We start from the raw sequence: 21,269 nt of genomic DNA, 5'->3' as shown, positions 1-21,269 counted from the left end.
GGGTGATTAATTGATTGATTGATTAATGGATCATTTTCTATGGTATATCTCAGGAATTGTCTTTATTTCCCGAGTAATTAGACATGTTTCTATGCTGTCCATATTTGAAATATTGCACCACACATAAGAGTTGATTTCTGTTGTTCTATTTTGGTTGTATTTCCTCTCAACCTATACATCATATAACATGCTTTTAACTCACATCCAGTAGTCTTGCTGTTATGTTATTGTTTGGTATGGTTGTATTTTGCAGTGATATAAAATGAACTGCGTCATACAGTGAGCTGTGAGTTATTACGACAAAGATCGATTTAACTTTTGATGGACCGCTACTTTCATTTTATTCCTGCAAAGTAAACGTTTTAGGAGCATTGCTAAACATGGACCTACACTGCCCCCTGTCGGTCATAAGGAATTGCGCAAACTCAAAATGTGGCCAAAGTTTTTGTGTGATGTAATAGACAGTAATTCAACTACAAATTAAGTATGTTTCTTATTACATTTCAAGTAATTGACGAGAATGTTAATTAAATGTTAATTATGTATCAAATGTAAATCATCAATCATTTTAATTATTTAATTTACCACAAATATTTATTTTATTATGAGATGTATTAGTTTTTTAATATTAAGTAATTTTTCTATTTAATTGTAAAATATTGGTACATGAATTTGACACATAACAAGGACTTGAGAATTTAAAGTGCTTACAATATTACTAAGTTTTTAGAGAATGGCCTAAAGGGCTTTGATAACAAACCAAACATAACGTAGAGTAATTATTCTTAAATTATAGTTTAAATATGGTAATACATGTACTCAGTATCTTGTCATTTGTTTGGATGTAACTGAAACAAACCAAGTAAGAAATAAATACATGAACATAAATGCATACAATTTGAGTAAAAAGAACAGTGTCCCAGCAAGATGTTCCAAGAAGAACAATCCCTAACTTCCCGGCTCCTCCCCTTTACTTCCCCCTAAACGTCCATTTTCAAAAAAAAAAAGTGTTATCCTTTTAAGCATAATAAACTTCAACAATATCCGAGTAAGTAAACTTTAACTGTATCGTCAATATAACCTCTCCTAAACGATGTAGTGCTTTGTAACTGATCGGTTTGTACACATGAACGTGTCGTAGAAGTTGTAGCAAACTTTGTCTTCACGTTTCTCTTGTTTTTGTTCAGGCTGCTTGCTGCTAGCTAGCATGGAACGTTAGCTTTGCTCTTTGGTAAACACGACTACCGTGTAAACTAATAGAAGCAATTTCGCAATAAATAGATGAGTGCTATTGAACACCGTAAACAAGTGAGAGTATATAATAGTTTTGCAAGCAGAATTGTAACAATGCATCCTCGCTAACTTTAGTGTAAATAAGGATGCTAGTTAGCCTCTGTAGCGTCAATGGAATGCCTCAGGCTACGAACTTCATTCAACTTTAAACTAAACGTGGAGTTTACTGTTTCACTGTTGGATTTTACCATGAACACAAGCGTAATAATAATTTCAAACACCACTTATGATATCCTAGTGTAGGTGAAAAATGAAGCCCACTATAGAACACGCAGATACTGTATTAATATACAAGAGAAAATGTATGTATAAATCTTGGGGTACCAAGATACTTGTTTTTTAGGTTGTTTTCTCGGTGAACAATACTGTATTCATTTCTGGTTGTCTTGCAAAGATTCTCTATTTCTATCTACTAACAAGTTAAACAGTTCATACTGTAGATGTAAACATGACAAGCTGCTGTGCTTATTTGTCAACATTGTCACACACTGATTGATCTTGCATTTTCTAGGCGGATGCTTCGTCACCACCCCCCCAAGATATTCCAGTCATAGCGGAGCAGCCCTGACGTTGTAGCAGTAATGTCTCCCAAAGTGCCAGGCGGCCAAGGCAGAGGAGAATATTCTTCAGTGCAAGTTGCAGTCCGAGTACGTCCGCTGCTGCCTAAAGAGGTTCTTCATTGCCACGAGACGTGCATCACTGTAGACACTGAACTTCAGCGGGTCACCCTGGGTCACGACAGACACTTCCTTTGCGACTTCCTGCTTGAGGAAACCTGCTGCCAAGAGGAGGTTTATTCTGTGTCAGTGCAGCCTCTGATAGATTATTTCTTCCAAGGCTTCAATGCTACAGTTTTTGCTTACGGTCAGACAGGCTCAGGCAAGACCTACACCATTGGAGAAGCAAATATATGTAAGTGTAATATAATATCTCAATCTTATAGCTTATTTTGTTTGGACTGGTTTTTACTTTTGCACATTGCTCACTCTTAAGTTCTTTCTTGTTTTTGTAGCTTCTTTTCGAGATGAAGAGCAGGGTATCATCCCCAGGGCTGTGGCAGATGTCTTCAAGTTGCTGGATGAGAATGACCTTACAGAATTTTCAGTACGGGTCTCCTACTTAGAGGTCTACAAAGAGGAATTTAAGGACTTACTGGAGGTAGAAACTGCAAGCAAGGACATCCACATCCGAGAAGATAAGGGAAATATTGGTAAGGAAATATGAAGTAATTGTTTCTTGATATATAGTAGACCCATGCTGTTTGAAGGGGTTGTGTTCTTATACTATCCACGAATGGCGGGAAAAACATGAGTAATTGAGTCATTCATAAAAATTATTTTTGATTTTTGATCAAACCTGGGCTCTTGTCTGTCCTGAAATAGGCGCTACATGACGTGATTTTTTTGTTTTGTCAAAAAAAAGAAGTTTTGTCTGGTTGCAATGTATTAACTTGGCTTTTATACCATACACAACACAAGCCAACCAGAGGTCAGAAAAGAAAAATAGCTCATATGGAACACATCATGTACTGTAACTACAGAACTTCCCCAACAGCTATTTCATTGTCCGAAATGTGTGTGTAATGATGTCAATATGTTACAGTAATTACAATTCTGTTTTGATGGCTTATTTACATGCTGCTTTGTGTCCGTTAGTTCTGTGTGGTGTAAAGGAGTGTGAAGTGGAGGGTCTTGATGAGGTGTTGAGTTTACTGGAATCAGGAAACACAGCAAGACACACTGGTGCAACCCAAATGAATCCAAACTCAAGCCGCTCCCACACCATCTTCACCTTGTACATGGATCAGCGGCGGGGGAGTTCGCGCCTCTACGGGAATGCTGCAAGCACCGGATCACAAATATTGTCCTCCAAGTTCCATTTTGTGGACTTGGCTGGCTCAGAGCGCATCCTGAGGACAGGCAACACAGGCGAGAGACTTAAGGAGAGCATTCAGATTAACAGCGGCCTTCTTGCACTGGGGAATGTTATTGGAGCCCTTGGGGACCCCAAAAGGAAAGGCTCTCACATACCATATAGAGATTCTAAAATCACAAGGTGCATCTATCATAATGTCATGTTATTTGTACGGCATAAATATTTGAGCCATGTTTTTAACTCATTTTCCCTGATTTTATCCAGAATCCTTAAAGACTCTCTGGGAGGAAATTCAAAAACTCTGATGATAGCATGTGTCAGCCCATCCTCCTCAGACTTTGATGAAAGTCTTAACACTCTCAACTATGCCACAAGGGCCCGCAATATTCAGAATCGGGCTACGGTCAACTGCAAGCGGGAGCCAGATCGCGTGGAAGGACTGGAGCAACAAATCAAGGCCCTTCGCAGAGCCCTGGAAAACCGCCATCGTTCAGAGACCCGCATCATCTCTCATGCTGATACTAACAGGAGGTTCCGTCTTGGCGAAGGAGAGATCAGTAGGCTACAAGTCCAAAGTGCACATTATCGGACCTGCACAGACACTGCTTACAGGTTATTTCATGATATATACCTATACCAACTGTGGTGGCAAGCAGTCAAAAATTGTCATGATGTGTTTTGATCAGGTTTTACACAATTGTATTTTGTAAGTTTAACAAAGTTACAGTATTAGTTGCTCCGTGGTAAACCAAAATTTTCCCACCTTACTGTCTTCCTCTAGACTGCTACGTGAGCTGCAGAGTGAAGGCGCCCTGACTGCGGAACAAACCCTGAAAGTGAAGGAGTGGATCTGCTCAGTGGAGGAGGAACAAAGTAGACTGACGACTGCTTCTGGACCAGACAGCGGGATCGAGAACAGCTCTGCAGAGGAAAGTGTCGCTTTAAAAAGGGAAAGGCCTTCTGTGAACAACCAGGTCTGTCTCAAATGTAATATTTCTCATTGGATGTATGGACAACCATAGTGTATTCCACTGGGTATCATGTAGATTTTTTTCAATCACTCCAAGTGCTAGTTGTGGATGTAAGCCGAATTTGAGAGCTAAGTCAAAGTCATTAGCTCATGTATAGAGATCTTGTACACTTTTATTATACATTAGATTTGTGTAACAACATGTGAACATGTTACATTTATATCAAAGGACTGAGAATCTGGCACTTCAAGGTCCTGTACTAATAGATGGTATATCTCTGTGTTTTTGGCATTTAAAACCCAGGATTCTGACACTTTGGAGGAAAGGTGGAGCTACGATAGTGTGAAAGATGGAGAGAAGGATGAGCCTGCTGTAGCCAGGCTTCAAGCCCAGGTGCTGCACCTGGAGAGAGAGAATACAGACTTCCTGGCAGCTCTGGAGGACGCTATGGAACAATATAAGCTGCAGGTTAGAACTCTAGCATGGCACACGTGAGGGTTTCTTTAACATAATCACAGCGACTTGGTAGAAGACTAATAATTATGTGGTACCACTTTAGTTGTCTCCCCCTGCATTCTGATTGTAACTTTGTTTAATTACTTTTGCAGAGTGATAAGCTGCAAGAGCAACAGGACCTGATAGCAGAGTTACAGTGTCTGCTTTCCAATCCTGGCCTGCATGGCCTGGGCCTAAATTTATGTTCACGACCACACACTGCCCCAATGGGCTCCATGCAACATAGCGTGAATGGAGGTTTGCAGGTAACCAACCAATGCATTTATTTTTCAAATTTAGTGACAAAGGAAGCTTATCTTATTGTGCATTGTTGTTAGTTCCCCTTCAGATGACGCACAGATGTCTAATGACAAAGTTGTTGATGTTTCACATCAGCTGTCCAAGCTTGCATCGTTGTGGTTACAGGTTGTTAATCAGGATGTCTGCCTCTATGAGGAGCAGAAGACCACAGGTGGAGCAGAAATCCATGGCGTCGAAGAAGAGGGCAGTCAGTCAAACCTGCCCAGAGTAAGACAAAGGTTTGTCCTTAAAAGTACAGTGTACAGCTTGCATGATAAATATACTGTATAAAGAATGACAGGGCAATTCACACACTGTTTACTTGTGTTCTCTATGATGTCAATACACCTTGCACATGACAGGCAAGTGAACCAAACCTGGACCAAGAAGGATATGCTTTCAGTTGGACGAGCAGTCATAGGCAAAGGGCTCATATCTCAGCTGCCTGAGCCCAGCCAGCATCCAAGTTTAGCGAGAAAAGCATGTAAGTTTAAGCTTCTTCATGTAAATAAAAAAATACAAATGCACACAAGGTGACCTGTAACCTGCTGGCCAGGTATGCTAAAACATGTACCTGTATTTAGATCGACCTTCTCTTTCCTTCTTTGTCACATTAACGTTTGGATTATTTTTCCATTGTACGTTCTGCTATGGTACATAGGGTACTGTACACTGAAGTTGACATCTATTTTTTCTCCTAACCCCTGCACAGCTAGCGGCAGCATAGGGGAGACATCTGTACGTGACATGCAGAAAGGCTTTGAAGGTGTTTCAGAATGGGGTCTTCTTCAAGCCCAGCAGAAGATTCGGGAACTGTCAGTCACTATCCGCATGAAAGAGGAACTCATTAAGGAGCTAGTCAAAACGGGTACGAGTCTCACACAACGAAGAGCGTTCAAAAGTTTGTCATCTTTTACAGTGTGGCTCATGTGTCGTGTGTTTGATTCACCAGGTAAGGATGCTCAGTCTTTGAACAGGCAGTACAGTCACAAGATCACAGCTCTAGAAAGTGAGGCCGTGCAGGCGCGACAGGAGCTGCAGGAAGCCCAAAGGCAACTTCAGGACCTGGAGAGGCAGGAGAGAGAGATCAGCACCACAGACAAGACCCGTGCCCAGGAATGTCGACAAAAAATAGCAGCAGCTCAAAGCAAAGTTCAGGTTTGTTTGTCGCACCTCTGTGTTCTGTTAAACACATACCAGCTTACAGTATGTGTCATGGACGTAGTTGCTAACTTTGAACATACATTTTTTTCAAGGTTCTCAGTCAGCGTCAGAGGGATACAGCCCATCTTGCAAATTTGCCTGCGCAGAGTGAGCGTCGTGTGCTTGAGCTGGAGCGCAGTGTTCAGTCAATGAGACAACAACAGGAACTTCTACAGAGGAGGCTGCGTCAGGAAAGTCAGCAGAAACGACGTCTGGAGACTGAGATGCAGCGCAGAACTCACAGAGTCAAGGTACCACTGATATTCACACATTCACATTCATACAATGGAACCTTGGTTAGAGTCATTCATTTGTTCCCACCGAAATGGGCACTCTCCAAATCAATTTCTCTCATAAGAAAGTATTTAAATCAAATAAATTTGTTCCAGAAAGCCCAGAAGGGTAAAAGTAAACATGTTTTTAGTTTTGCGATTTAAAGTTTTACGTGCATAAAATAATTCTAAATACATATAAATGATGACTGAAAGGGATAAATGAACGTTTAGGGTCACTTTTACATTTTTGCCTGTGCCATTAACAATACAAGATACTTCCCATATTTTATGTGAACCAGAGAATGTTCACAAACAGAGGCAAAATTGTGCTGTAAATTTTGAACATGAACTGAAAAACGTTACCTGAGGTTTCACTGTATTAGGTGTCGGTTTGTAACAGCTTGTTGTAGTTCTGACCATACATTTTGTTTTTGTGTGATATTGCAAAAAGTTTGTGTTTGGCTTAATGAATGAAGAGGTCTTCAGATCTTCACACTTTCTCATGATTAGGAACTTGAGATAAAGAATGAGCAACAGCAAAAGATCTTAAAGATTAAGACGGAGGAGATTGCTGCCTTCCAGAGGCAAAGACGCAGTGGCAGCAATGGCTCTGTCATCTCTCTGGAGGAGCAACAGGTAAAGTCACAAATCTGATACTGCGTCAATACAATTAACACTGAGTTACTGTGTCATTCTAACTTTATATGTTTGTGTTGTGTCTGAGCAGAAGATCGAGGAGCAGAAACGTTGGCTGGATGAGGAAATGGAGCGTGTGCTGGAGCAGAGGCGCGGACTTGAAGATCTAGAAGGAGAGCTCACGAAAAGAGAAGAAATCTTGGCCAAGAAAGAAGCCCTGTTACAGGAGCGCAGTGGGCTTGAAACCAAGAGGCTTCGCTCCAGTCAGGTAACACTATTCAGCAATGACACTGTTTACAATGAATAAAGACACATTGTCACTGGGCTCATTTGTCTCGACAGGCGCTGAGTAAGGATCTGGTGACGCTAACAGGACGTATCGAAACGCTGGAGCGCGAGTTGAGTGAGAGGAATGGTCTCCTTCGCAGCAGCAGTGCTCAGGACTCCCAACAGATTCGACAAGAAATCTCCAACCTGCGTCAGGAGAAAGACTCCTTGCTGAAACAAAGAGTGGAGCTGGATGATAAGCTGCGGCAAGGCAACCTGCTCTCACCTGAGGTAAGTCTCCACTCTGTTGTATGTCTACATGTACAAATATCATCAGTTTCTACTTCTACACACCTGGCTTTATAATCACATCGCTGTGTACAATATTTTATTTGATACCTACATTGTAGGTTAGCAGTCATGCATTAATATAATCTGTTTCTTTAAAATGAGAACTCAACAAGAACCATACATAGTACAAGCACTTACCGTATGTATCTCCATCTCTTCTCTCTGTTTCTGTCAGGAGGAGCGAACGCTCTTCCAACTGGATGAAGCCATTGAAGCTCTGGATGCGGCAATTGAGTATAAGAATGAGGCCATCACGCAGAGGCAGAGGCAGCTCAGGGCTTCGGCCAGCATGCTCTCCCAATGGGAGATGAATCTTATGGCCAAACTCAGTTACCTGTCTGCTTCTGAGACTCGAGCTCTGCTGTGCAAGTACTTTGACAAGGTTTGTGGTCCAGCATGCTTCATGGTAGTGGTCTCACCAGCCAGGCCTCAACACCGGGCAATTGCTGTATGATACAGTTTATGATGCTGTTTGGGGCAGTTTTTGGCAAAGAAAAAAATGTCTGCTGTTTTCGGAAAAAACATTTTCAATTGAACTGCTGATTCTTGCTGACGCGATTGTCTCCTATAGGTAGTGTCTCTGCGCGAGGAGGAGCGCAAGCTGCAGCTTGCCCTCGCTGAGCTAGAAATGCAGTTGGGTGAGCAGCAGCAGCTGGTGCAGTGGCTGGAGAACGCTCTCGATCGCACTCAACTCGACACCGACCGTAGGCTCACTCAGCAGCAGAAGGAGCATGAGAGGAGCGTGCAGCTTTTACTGCAGCAGTGTCGTGGTGGGTATCAGACACAACCCTGTTATTTTAATTTCCTTATTTAGCTACATTAGAAAGGTACATTGAGAGATACATCACAGCTACAGTTATGCATATTTTAATAACAATAAATACCTCTGACAATGGTAAAAGTGCAATGACAGCAATGGGCATTATTTGTAAGAGCAGAATTTTTTAAACAGCTGTCCTGAAATTCCATTTAACCTTCGTATATTTGTGCAGAACAAATGGACGAGGGCCTGGCAGGAAGGCAGCGGCAATATGAGGGGTGGATCCACGGCCTCAGCAAGGAGCTTAACCACTACAAAGCATTAAATCTGGAACTTGGCAACAAACTAAGGGAGTTCTGTGGCTCAGTCAGCCAGCCGAAGGAGCAAGTCAAAGGTATATTGCCAGTGTTTCCTCCTGTCTCTGAAGTCTGTGTGCGGTCTTAACTCTCTTCTCTTGATGTGCTTCAGTAGTGTCATCTGATGGCAAACCACTAGGTGTCAGCAGTGTGGATAGTCACGGAGGAAGAGGGACTCCGACTGAAAAACCTCCCAAATCCAGAGAGGAAATGCGGGAGCTGGTGAACGCCCCTCTCCCGTCCACATGGAGGCGCTCCTCTCTCCCAACAGAGGAGCCTGCTGTTATGGAGGAGCTGTGGTTGCGAACAGCCTCTGACGTTCCTGTTAACCGTGTAGTCCAAAGTGGGTCCATTTCTCCCAGCGTGCCGACATCGCTTCCTGCTGTGAACTCTCGGCGCAGCAGCCTCAATATCGGACCACTCATTTCAAACACTTTCATGGAAATGCGGAAAAATCTTGCCTGAAAACAATAAGACAAAAGATTTTCTCTGAGGGTTCCGAAAGATTTGTTTGTAATACATTTTTCTCTATTTGTATTTAATTTTCTAATGGACTGGTTTTTATACAAAGCACTTTCATTATGGTAGTTTATGTTTCATTAAGTTGTATGAAATGTGGCCTCATATTGATACAGAATAAGGTTAATTTGCTGTCTAGTTCTTTTGTCCTTTTATAGTACTTTCTACAGTATTTTATATTAAAACGTTTCATCTTAAATTTCAAGTGGACTTGACAAGTATTTATCTGAACAGCAGGGGGCAGTGAAACCTCAATGCACGTCAGTTTATGACTAATATTGCAGACTATGGTTGATCCAGGGCACTATAGATGTAAAATATGATATAAGTGTTTAAATGGCTGAACAGGTGAAGATGGTTCCTTCCGGGGAGATTACCATTAAACTCATGGTGACCGTTGAAATTATTCACCAGATGGCTGACCAAAGCAGCATTACAAATGCATTACATTACATGCTGAAATGCAACATGGTTTGATATAATGCAAATCATACAACCACAATTAAATTTAAAATTAAGAGTTTCACACCAAACAAAGCAGTATTTTATTTGTGATGCGCAAATTTGAAAAAATAGAGCTTATGCAGCCCTACCTTAATGCCAACTTATTTAATGGAGGGTGTCTTGCTATACAATGACACTAGGTGGCAGCAGATGAGCTTTTCCCATTCGAACAACCAACCATAAATCATGCAATCCTAATTGTATATAATTCATTTTGACAAGTACAGGTATTGCCTTTTAGGCCTGCTTTACTACATGGACATAAACATACAGTACGTTTTAGTAATCTCTTTTAAATCTATTACATTATTAATATTGTAGATTTTTATGAATAATCAATCATTTAAAATAAAATAGTATAGAATAAAAACGATCTTGTGAAAATGTGATGAACCTTTTTCTGATGGCTGATTGGTCAAGTCCTTCGGTGACGTCACAGCTGCCAGGAGGAGGAGTTGAGGTGGGAAAAGAGGCCGAGAAGAGGCGATAGGCGGCATTGGAGTCTCCATCAGGGTGAGACCGCGCAGCCTCCACACTCGGACTGGCAGCGCGTTGAAGACCATTAAAGACGTCCCTCGGTCCACAAGAGTCCACAAGACGGATACACAAGGATCTTCATGGCCGGAGCTTCATTCCACAGAATCTCCACGTCAGAGGGTATCGTGTATCGATCTAATCACCTGTTTGTTACATCAAGCTGCACACCTGGAACCGGAAGGATGCTCTATGTCCACGAGCACATGTGGTGGATGTCCACGCACGCAGCCGAAAATGGACTTGATGGATTCGAGTAAGTTCCATTGTTCATGCATGCATCCATAAGGCGTCATTTAGATCAAAGCTGCCATCATATGTACACTATGCATTCGTGGTACTATACAGCCTTAAAAATAACACCCGCCTTTTTGCAGATGTTTGAATCAATGCATTCAAAATAAATTCAGTTTAAAGGCTTATTAGTGCTTCTTTGCATATTACAGGCCAACAATTGTGCAGTGAATCCTATGTATATTGAACGTATTATGATTCTAAAGTGTTAATAACAGGTCTGCCCTGGTGATGCATGACCTGTTTATTCCCATAAAGGGCAGTCATGTATGATTATTGTGAATGTATTAAGTTTGATTCATTACATTTTAAAAGAAAAACAGTGGGCCTTTAACCTATAACCACAACAATTGAATTGACATATAATGTGTAGTGTGCACATAAAAAACAAGAGATGTGCTGATACATGCTATACATACACTCAGGCATACATGACCATAATTCATCCCTTAAAAAAATCATCTTTATTGTTGAAAGTGTGCAGATTACAAGGTTACATCTATTTTCATTTGCAGGCCTAAACAAATGTGGATAATATAAAATCTTAAGTTATTATTTTTGATGGTAAATGAGATTGCTAAACTGTCATATAATTTATATTACATATTGACAGAGCCCATTTGCTACACTTGAACCTTTAAGGAAAGTGAGTACATTTGCAACAACTTTGTGTAGTACATGCAATGCAATGATACTAGATATTTATATACATATTTTGGAAGGTGCTTCATGTACATTCATATTTCTGTTCTCTTTTGCCATTGCAGGAAAGAGCTCACACTCAATGGTATCCACTGTGCTGGTATGGCAAAGAACAGAGCATGTTCCTGTCTTTGGTTATCTAGCTGTATGAGTACTAATTATCCATCATAAAGCTAGATAACCGAAAGTAGGAATGACCTTCAAACCTTCTCTTCCCTGCATGAGACCAAAAAAAAGAGAAGAAAACAGAATAACTAAAGAAACACAAGAGGATGTATGCGGTGTGTTCAGGTAAGTGTACAAGTATTGTTAAACACAGAGATGAATGTATTGTTCACTTCATATTGTATTTACCTAAGAGTCCATAAGTCGTGTGTTGGTGTGATTATGTCAAATAGTTAAATATTCTCCATGGAGACTTTCCTTCAAGTTCAATGGCTGCAAATTATTCAAGCTGTCCTTATTTTCTGCTTCCGGAATCAATTTAAATTGCTTAAGTGAGGACTCTGGATACTTTATACAAAATGGTTTCCGTCCAATAAAATCCCTCATGATGTTTTTAACATGATTACAGGGATATACAAACAATAAACAGATACACATGCATGTACCATATGAAGGCCTGATGGCCTGATTGAAGTTGCAATCATGTAATTGTCTGTGTGGGAGCCATCTTGACATTCTCTCTGCATCTTAAAATGGTTGTGGAGGTGCAAAGCAAGGCTGCCTTATTTGGTCTATCTCACTGATGACACACTCTGCATGGAAGGCCTGAAGTGTGTGTAGTGTGATCTCACTCAGTGGGGAGATTCACGATGAGGTCACCTTTCCAAGGCCTCTCACAGGTTTAACCCTTTTAGGGCTTTATTTTGGTGAAGTGGCCACACAGCATATTATACGCAGTTTGAAGCACGTGTTTCCTCCCAGCCAATCCGTGTCAAGGTAATATTAATAATGAGGATGGTAAATTAAATACACTGAAAATACATGCTACAAATAAATAATGATCATAAATAGAATTATAACGATTTCAAACAATTTGATTATGTAGTCTCATTCCTTGGAATTATTCCTTTTACCGTATTTCTAAGTCATTCTGTGGATTTGTTGCACCTCACATTCAACAGCACATTCTACTGACTTATCCGACATCCCATAATAGCAGTCAGGTGGCGTACGTATATGAACTCCAAGCATGTAATAGTTGAAACGTATTTCATCATCCAAATCTTATGTTTATCACGTGAGTGTATTTGATACATTCGTTACGAATAAACGTATTCCAATTTATTTTCGATTTTATTTTAAATTGGATTCTACTTTTACAGAAATTCACATATAATAAACTCCATGAATGTAATTTACATTGAACTGTTGCTGATATGATAGTCGTTATAATGATGTAAAAATATATAGCCTACTGTATTTACCTAATTTCAATATTACGTTATTCTCTTTAACTGAGAATGTCAGAAAATATTAAAAGTACGCATTTAATTAATCTCAAAATATGAACAGAGGTTCAGTTAATTCAGTTTTGTTGGTTGCATGAATTGAAATTCTGACAGTAAGTGCTAAATGACCAAATTGCTACTACTGTATACAGTATATCGAAACAAATCAGATATGTTTACATAATTAGACATGATTGGCATATTTCTGGCCAAATCGGGATAGTTAAAGCAAACAGCAGAGCAAAAGTGTGAAGCTTTGAAGTCAGAATATTAAAACTAGTATATAGCCCATCCTCGTTTGAGTCAGATTTCGTTTGATGGTGCGTTTGTGTTCATAATAAAGTAGTTAAAACGACATTTCAGACACTAGAAGGTAAATCCAACAATAGAATAATAAAACGACATCTGAGTTGACATCCGTTGAAAAATTCAAGTGAAAATACCCCCCATAAATCGTGTTAGCTTGGTAAAAAATAATTTGCATCACGTAATCCAATCACGTAATGTCATAGAAACGAGGCAATTTTACAATTTGAAGGTAGCACACACTACGCTTTTGTGGATGTTTATAGCTACCTTAATAAAGCTCAGTTTTTTTGACATTGTCAGAGAGGGATAACATCGCAATTTGTTGTGTATAATCGAACTGTTTATGCTTCATATGAGGTGTATAATATACCACTGTAATAATACACATTTAGCAAAAGCTAACCTGTTTTCCACTGCATGTAGCACATTAAATGCTAACGTCATGATCCCCCCCATATGGGCTGTGATTTTCACAATTAATGCTGTCAAACCTTCGCTGCCTATATTTGATGTCAAAGTGGATACATTTCAAATATTTTTTTCCGTATCATAAGTTAACATTGGGCCCTCATTGGGGTCATGGAGGAGCTGGAGCCTATCCCAGCTGATTGTGGGTGAAAGGCGGGTACACCCTGTACTGGTCACCATGCCTACCACAGTTTCTATAACAGGGCACACGGTTAAGAGTGTGTGTGGGTGCGTGCATGAGAGTCAGTATCATCATTAACTAACCTTCTTGTTTTAGTTGCTGCAGGAGACCTGTTGGTATACACTTGCCACAGTGCACATTATCATTCTGAACCAGGCTCTGCTGCTCAATGGCGGCTTTGTGCATGGGCCACTTGACAAAGGTCAGCCAGTGTTGTGTGTGTGTGTGTGTGTGTGAGGGCGCTGCAGCAAAGCCCGAGTGTAAAGAGGTGGGAACCAGGATCCAGACAGCAGCAGACGTCTATATCGCTGTCTACTGAAAAAGTGTCTTTTGTCTAACTGCCTCTTTATGTCCGACCATGTCGGTGAGACCATGTACGTGTACTATTTTTACACGCTGAACTGGAATGTGTACAAGCAGCGTACAGTAAACATGTACTATATGTAGATCATGATGTAATGTAAAAGTGAGCAGAAGTAGTGCTAATTGGAACTTTTACAAGCCTTTAAGCAATAGCTTAGTTGAGCACCACAGCAGGACTATCCTAAATATGTCCATCTGACATCCTGGCCCCAATGCAAGTAGGCTGTAACAGCAAAAAGCTGTTACAAAAATCATGTGCATGTACCTGCCAAATTGCACAAAAATCATTTGTGTAGTTATTTTTTTTTGCATAATTGCAAACCAAGTAAATATATATATATATTTCTCTTTTCACTTTTGTTACAGTAATTTGAGTCTCATCCAGCAATTATTTACTATAACTCTCAATGGAAAATGTAATATTTCCTCAAAAATGGCCCATGTTTGACATCTAAAGTAAAACCATACATCCCGGTAAGATATATTAAGTTAAAACATTTCATTGGAAGCATTGTAGCTGCCTGCATGGCTACACCTACGGGGTCCACTATACCTGAACAGGAGCCACTGAGGTCCACTTTGTCCACCCACCAGGACACCACAGCTGCCAATCCTGTCTTAATCCGGGGATAAACCTGATTATCCCACTCTGGCTTGTTCTTGGCTTTGTAACACTGACGGGGGACCTTTCACACGTCTTTTTTTTTCCCCACATGGTTGAGTGGGTCGGAGCTGTTAAGACCCCCAGTGTGGACGTGCAGTCACTATTCATTTGCTTTTAACGGCAGCATGTCACTAATAACAGCAGATACACACTAGATGTTGTCAGTATTTGTCATATAAATAGAGATTATTAGTATACTCAAAGGGATTGATAGGTGAACACTTATCTAGAAAAGTCAACATATTGTTTATACTCCTGAAAGTGTCTGAGAAATCTTCTGTAGTCATGTTTGGAAATATTAGTTTCATACCTTTAAGAAGAATGTGAACTCAATGCAAATCAGTGTGTGTGAAATAAATCAGAAAGCGATACACTTACATTCCCTCCCGCCAGTGTCTCAGACTGCCAGTCAAGTTCAAGTTCACAGGATAAAAATGTCTGGACTCTTCATTCACAATTGCTCCTCCCCCCCTTTCACCCACACGCCCCCCCACCGCCCACCACCCCTGGGCCTCCCCTACATAGCGTTAGGATGACAGAGAGGCCGTGGCGTTGTTATGGTAGCAGGCAGTACGGGCCAGGCTATGTGCTGGTGAAAGGGACCGCCTGTCACAGAGAGTGTGAGAGGGGAGACATAGGGTCCCCCGAACAGCTGGGCACAAATGTCCCCTCTCAGTCTCACCAACCAGTGCAGCACCCCAAAACCACCCACCCCCGCCTAGCCCTTTCAAACAGCACCAGGATCCTGGGAACACCGGGAATGTCACATTCATCATCCTCACACCCCTCTTTGCAGTGGTTCATGCATGCCTCCTTCACCACACACACACACACATACACACACACACGTCCTCAGTACCTCATGTCATGATGACTACTTTGGTAAAAGGTTACACAGGGGTTTTTTGGGGTTGTTTTTGGGGTCTCGTCAAATCGTGCATGAGAAACAGCTAATTTGCATGAACTGTATGCTGTCTGAGGGACTGTGTGTGTGTGTGTTGGGGGAGGGGGGGTAGCTGCATTGAGAAGTGGCAGGAAAGGCCTAAAACTTGCCATTTCGGTGCATTGCTACAACTTTAGTCTGAACTTTGTGCAGTTTCAGACCTAACCTGTGAGAGAACAGTGTCTTCCTTTTAAACTAAATATTGACTGCTTGTTTTTGTTTTTCCAGGAAAAGAAGCAATGGATGTCACTTTACCACAGATCATCAGCCAAGTTTTTGTACCCATTTTATTAGGACGACTATATACATCTATTTTTTGTACAGCCTGTCCTCATGGGAGAGTCAACGGTGAGCTGGAGCCGATCCCAAAGACGGCACATATAGAAAAGCAACCATTTACACTCACTGATGTTGTGACATTTCACAGATAAATCCACTTTATGTCAGCAATTATTGGTAGTTACTGTATATGAATGTCATATGACTTTTTCATACAAATCTGTTTAATGTAATGTAATCACTTGAAAAAAAATCTGCTTTTATAAATAAAACTGTTTAAAGAGTCAATGTGTCTGTGAGTTTCATTGGGATAGTGTCATCAGCACCTTGGACAGTGACATCTATTGCAGAGTTGTGCAAACTTTTTCCACCATTGTGTGAATTAAAAAACTGCTGGAGGCCACTTTGATATTTTTATGTACATTTTACAAAAAGGCCAACGGGTAAACTTTACAGTAAGGTACACAAAATGACAGTAGTTAATGAGGAACAAACCTACCCAAGCCTGGCCACTACTCACTGGTTCTTCATTACAAAAGTAGGCAGGTGCCTACATTTGGGCACCCATGTTGTTTTATTGATTTGAATACCTTTAATGCTAATTATTGGAACACAAAATTTGGATCGTGGGGATATGCTGGAGCCTATCCCAGCTGACTTTGGCGGTGAGGCGGGGTACACCCTGGACTGGCCGCCAGCCAATCACAGGTCACATATAGACAAACAACCATTCACATTCACATTCATACCTATGGACAATTTAGAGCCAATTAACCTAGCATGTTTTTGGAATGTGGGAGGAAACAGGAATACCCAGAGAAAACCCATATACACGGGGAGAAGATGCAAATTCCATACAGAGATGCCCGAGGGTGGAATCGAACTCGGGTGTTCTAGCTGTGTGGCCTGTGCGCTAACCAGTAACCACACTTTTCATATGATTGTCAAATTTGTGTGTCAGACTATTTATGATGGACAAACATCAAGCCTGAATGTTAACTGGAAGGTTTATTATCAAATCATATCATATCATAGTGATGTCATCTGCCACCCGAAAGAATGACAGAACGTTCTGCTGTTTTTCACTCATTTGATTCTTAAGTGGTCTTTATGCAACACGTGTGACAATGCAGGACAACACGTCAACAAATGTGCACATGATGTTAACCATGAGTCCGACAGAAGAGGTTGTGACCTTTTCACTCTCCAGGGATACAGCTTGACCCTGACACACGTGCTGCTCCCCGGACCCTCACTCTTATTGCCACAGGGAAAGTCCCTAGGGCACCATGTTTTTCAGATTATTTTCAAACTGACCTGCAACACATTTTCCCTTAATTGTGATGGAATAGAAGGGGTCATTTCAGAAGAGCCCATGCTTCGGAATGCATCGGAATGCATATATTTTGTGCATGTCTCCAAAGCAGTACTCCTGTTTTTACATTGTTGAAACATTCTGCATTAGGTTCAATTCTGTAAGATACATTAAAAACTTGCATTCAAATAATAAGAGCATGGTCCAAAAAGTGCTTTACGTTAAAGGATTAAGCATCCTGAGATCATACACTCAATTTGTAATTGTTTTGGTCTAGAACAAACATATTGGGTTTATACCTTTTATCTACATTTTTCGTCATTTTTGTTTGGTCATTCTCATGCGTCCTAAAATATAGAACATTTTTAACAACATTTTAGAGAAAATGAAAGGATGTGGGGGCATCTTTTACATTTTTTTTAAACCAACCTTTTTTATATTCAAATGTCAGCCTTGTGTTATCTGTGACAAAGCATTCTATTGGTGGGAACTTTTTTTTCCTTACATTAAATAAAATAAAAAATCCTTTTTAATTCTTTTCCAATCATAATTTTCTTCATGTACCTTTATTTTTGTAATATTATGTTTTTATTCTCATAATATTTTGACTTTGTTATCATTATTTTTACTCCCATCTACAAAGCATCCAAATATTGCAACTTTATTCTTTTATTCTTTTACAAATTACATATTTTAGTCTTTCATATTAAACATTTACGCTATTTTTACACTAATAGGGTGCTTGTATTTGTTGGAGTGTTAGATTCTACAAAAGTACCTTCAGGACAAAACCTCTTGGAGGGTTAGGGCCAGAGCCCATTAAGCTTTGTTGCAAAACCAAATACAAAAAAATAATATTTTGTTATTCCCCCAATAGTGCAACATTTCAGAATTTCTCTGTGAATAATGTTTGACTCCATATAACAAACTGTCTGATTGAAAACTGATGATTAAAATGAAGAATGTTTTGTCCTGCTGGAGCTCTGAGGTTATCTTCTTTGCTTTTGAAGGCCCATAGTTATCAATATATCAGGTATTACATATACTGTACACTGGAGGTTACATTGAAGGTTAGAAATTGTAGCTTCAATGTCAATGTGGCGCTACACAGGATTAAACTGATGCTTACATAACATGTCATGCTATTTGTTGGACTTATGAAGTGCAAAGTAAGGTGCCTGCATGTATGACACTGTGTAACCAGTATTGTACAGTGTACAGTACAGGGAGTGAATGAATGAGCTGAAGTGGGGAGAAGGTTTGTGTGTGTGTGTGTGTGTGTGCGCACAAGGCTGCAGATGATTGTGCGGTCATTTATATCTTCCAACTCACTGAGCTTTAGCTCTTGTATTCTTCATTTGCATGAGAATGGCATCAGGTCCTGTGAACTTCCCCAACCTATTGACCCAGCTCCCCAGACATGAATAGCCGTGCTTTGACGCTCCCCAGCCTCTCCAACAGCCTTTAAGTCCCAATCATGGTAATTTAATATATCTTAAGCCCCCGGCTGCTTGGACTGGAACCCTTCCACAGTTTGTTTTAGGCATTCAATGTGTCCCACCTTATCAGAGCTTCTCCTTATTTGGTGAATTTAAGGGGCTGTGGTGGCAGGACAAAAAATCCCTTTCAGTATCTTAATAAGCCACAATTCCATATAATTAGAAAAAGTATTTCCCTATTATTGTGCGGCTTTTGATTGGGGGGGGGGGTGCTGTGGTCCCTTACAAGTGGCGTGGCTCAATGGCGGCAACACATTCCCTGTCACAAAGGCGTTGTTATCCAAAATTATTGCCTCTCTTGAGAAAGAACACCTTTCAGGAGAACAAAATCTACGTTTTTTTTTTTACTTTAGATATCAATTATTTAGTTATTCTAAGACTCTCCTTATGCAGATGGACCACTGATGGCTTATCATGGGTGCTGCAGCGCTCCCTGCAGGAGCACAGAAATATTAAAAAGACACATGCACAGACCACAACCTCAACTAATGATATCCAATACAAGAACTGTAGCAACAAGTGTGTCTCTACACATGTCAAATTAATTTTAATGCAGCTCAGATTCTGTACAGACAATATATAAGAATGAAGTGATATTTGAAGTATGACTAGTAATATGATATTGCGCAGTATACAGATATTGCACAGTGTTTCAGTCAACAATATATTACAATATATTGTAATATAAACATCCCAAATATTCCCCCTACTGATTGTACAATATTAACATTTGCCCTCCTTATCAGTCAAATGTGTGTTGTTATTTCAGTACACTGATGAAGTACTCGTGAATACTTTCCCAAAGATGTTTGACAAACAAAAACCTCCCAGAGAATCCCTGAGAGAAGATACAAAGCACATGTTTGTTTCTCTGAGCATCGCTTCCTAATCAAAGCTCCTAATTAACACAGTTTCTTTCCACTTATTGGAGATCAAATACTGTACTTGTAATTATCGGTGTGAACTTTGATGAGGTGGAATCCCATGCATTCATACACGGGACAATAATCTCCATCGTGGGCCTGGTTCACTGCACAAGCAGAGCTTAGTGAGGCCCACTCTGCAGAATTGGGCCATTCTCTCCCAATTTAATAAGCAAGACACGTCGCTGATGGACTCCCAGCCTGACCAGAGACAAACCAAGTTTCCTGTACACTTTGGCTCATTTCATTGTGTGCCATACTAGGAAATATCATCAGTATACATAATAGTAAAATATGTTTGTTTAAGTACGCTCTGTGCGCAATTATTTTCAGCATATTATCATTTTAATGCAGTGGTGTTTAAAGAGTGACTCAGGGCTTGTTTAAAATATATATATTTTTCTCTAAGATATATCAAAGTGGCGCCTCGCATCATTCCATTTTTCTGTAAGCGGCCTTCAGTGGAAAAAAGTTTCGACACTTTAGTTTTAAAGCATATTTTTCAACTCCAAGTTGTCTAAACGTGATTGCTTATTGGCTTTACGCATATCTGGTGATACAGTATGTATTTGTGTAATGAGGGAGGGTGTGGCCTCAGGAGATATCCATCTTACAAAGCCCAAACTTCGATTTCACTTGAATAAAAATCCAGGTTAGATTTTTTTTTAATTGATATTTTGGATTTCACATTGTAGTTAATCTTCAAAATTACATACATTTAAATTGGACACCTCATTTCATAAACTGAAACTTGAAATTTCAAGAATCAAGGTCAAGGGCAAGGTCAAAGGTCAAATGTATTTATACAACATATTTCCAACAGTTAACAGTTAATAAAACATAAAAACACACATGAACAATAATAAATGATACATCTAAAAGTAAAAACAGTGCAAAAAGTAATGACACATAAATACAATAAAACAAAAATAAATAAAAACAATAAAACAACACAATTACCAGGTGAACATGTGTTAAAAGTAACCATAAAAATAAGATTTCAATAATGATAATCGTTTTGCTTTATTCTCATAATATTTTGACTTTATTCTTATGAATTGATTACTTTTTTCTAGTACATTTGCATCTCTATTCATGGGCATGCTTAGATGCAGCAAATTGTACTTCTGCAGGACGAGTGGTTAGCACACAGGCCACACAGCTAGGAGACCCAGTTCAATTCCAGTTTGCATGTTCTCCCCGTGCATGCGTGGGTTTTCTCCGGGTACTCCGGCTTCCTCCCACATTCCAAAAACATGCTAGGTTAATTGGCAACTCCAAATTGTCCATAGGTATGAATGTGAGTGGGAATGGTTGTTTGTCTATATGTGCCCTGTGATTGGCTGGCAACCAGTCCAGGGTGTCCCCCGCCTCTCGCCTGAAAACAGCTGGGATAGGCTCCAGCACCCCCCGCAACCCTTGTGAGGATAATCGGTAGAAAATGAATGACTGAATGCGAATGTGCTATTTTTAACAGCCTGAATATAGTATATGTAATGTATTATACTGTATCCTGTATGTATGCTAGAGGCCCTG

General features: G+C 40.1%; 1 protein-coding gene and 1 long non-coding RNA gene across 4 annotated transcripts; both read left to right on the top strand.

The window, feature by feature from the left end:
• The first annotated feature begins 946 nt into the window (after nt 1-946).
• On the top strand, nt 947-9,687 carry kif7 (kinesin family member 7). Of its 3 annotated transcripts, none has more exons than XM_058088943.1 (20): nt 947-1,048; nt 1,805-2,205; nt 2,306-2,503; nt 2,949-3,348; nt 3,433-3,780; nt 3,950-4,142; nt 4,443-4,607; nt 4,748-4,900; nt 5,061-5,173; nt 5,297-5,418; nt 5,647-5,802; nt 5,887-6,092; nt 6,191-6,388; nt 6,923-7,048; nt 7,140-7,316; nt 7,391-7,606; nt 7,842-8,048; nt 8,238-8,436; nt 8,659-8,820; nt 8,922-9,687. In XM_058088943.1, the coding sequence occupies exons 2-20, from the start codon at nt 1,875-1,877 to the stop codon at nt 9,245-9,247; spliced, it is 3,996 nt and encodes a 1,331-aa protein (XP_057944926.1). In that variant the 5' UTR covers nt 947-1,048; nt 1,805-1,874; the 3' UTR covers nt 9,248-9,687. The 3 variants fall into 3 exon arrangements, with proteins under 3 accessions (XP_057944926.1, XP_057944924.1, XP_057944923.1); XM_058088941.1 differs by having other exon boundaries at nt 8,898-9,687; XM_058088940.1 differs by having other exon boundaries at nt 8,895-9,686.
• A 702-nt stretch (nt 9,688-10,389) lies between these two features.
• On the top strand, nt 10,390-16,263 carry LOC131139467 (uncharacterized). The gene is made up of 3 exons (XR_009132246.1): nt 10,390-10,595; nt 11,401-11,626; nt 15,946-16,263. It is a non-coding gene; the product is annotated as an uncharacterized LOC131139467 (long non-coding RNA).
• Nucleotides 16,264-21,269: the final 5,006 nt, after the last annotated feature.

This window comes from Doryrhamphus excisus, chromosome 12 (assembly GCF_030265055.1).
Source record: "Doryrhamphus excisus isolate RoL2022-K1 chromosome 12, RoL_Dexc_1.0, whole genome shotgun sequence".
Taxonomy (NCBI): Eukaryota; Metazoa; Chordata; class Actinopteri; order Syngnathiformes; family Syngnathidae; genus Doryrhamphus; species Doryrhamphus excisus.
This window is presented reverse-complemented; position numbering and strand designations above follow the sequence as displayed.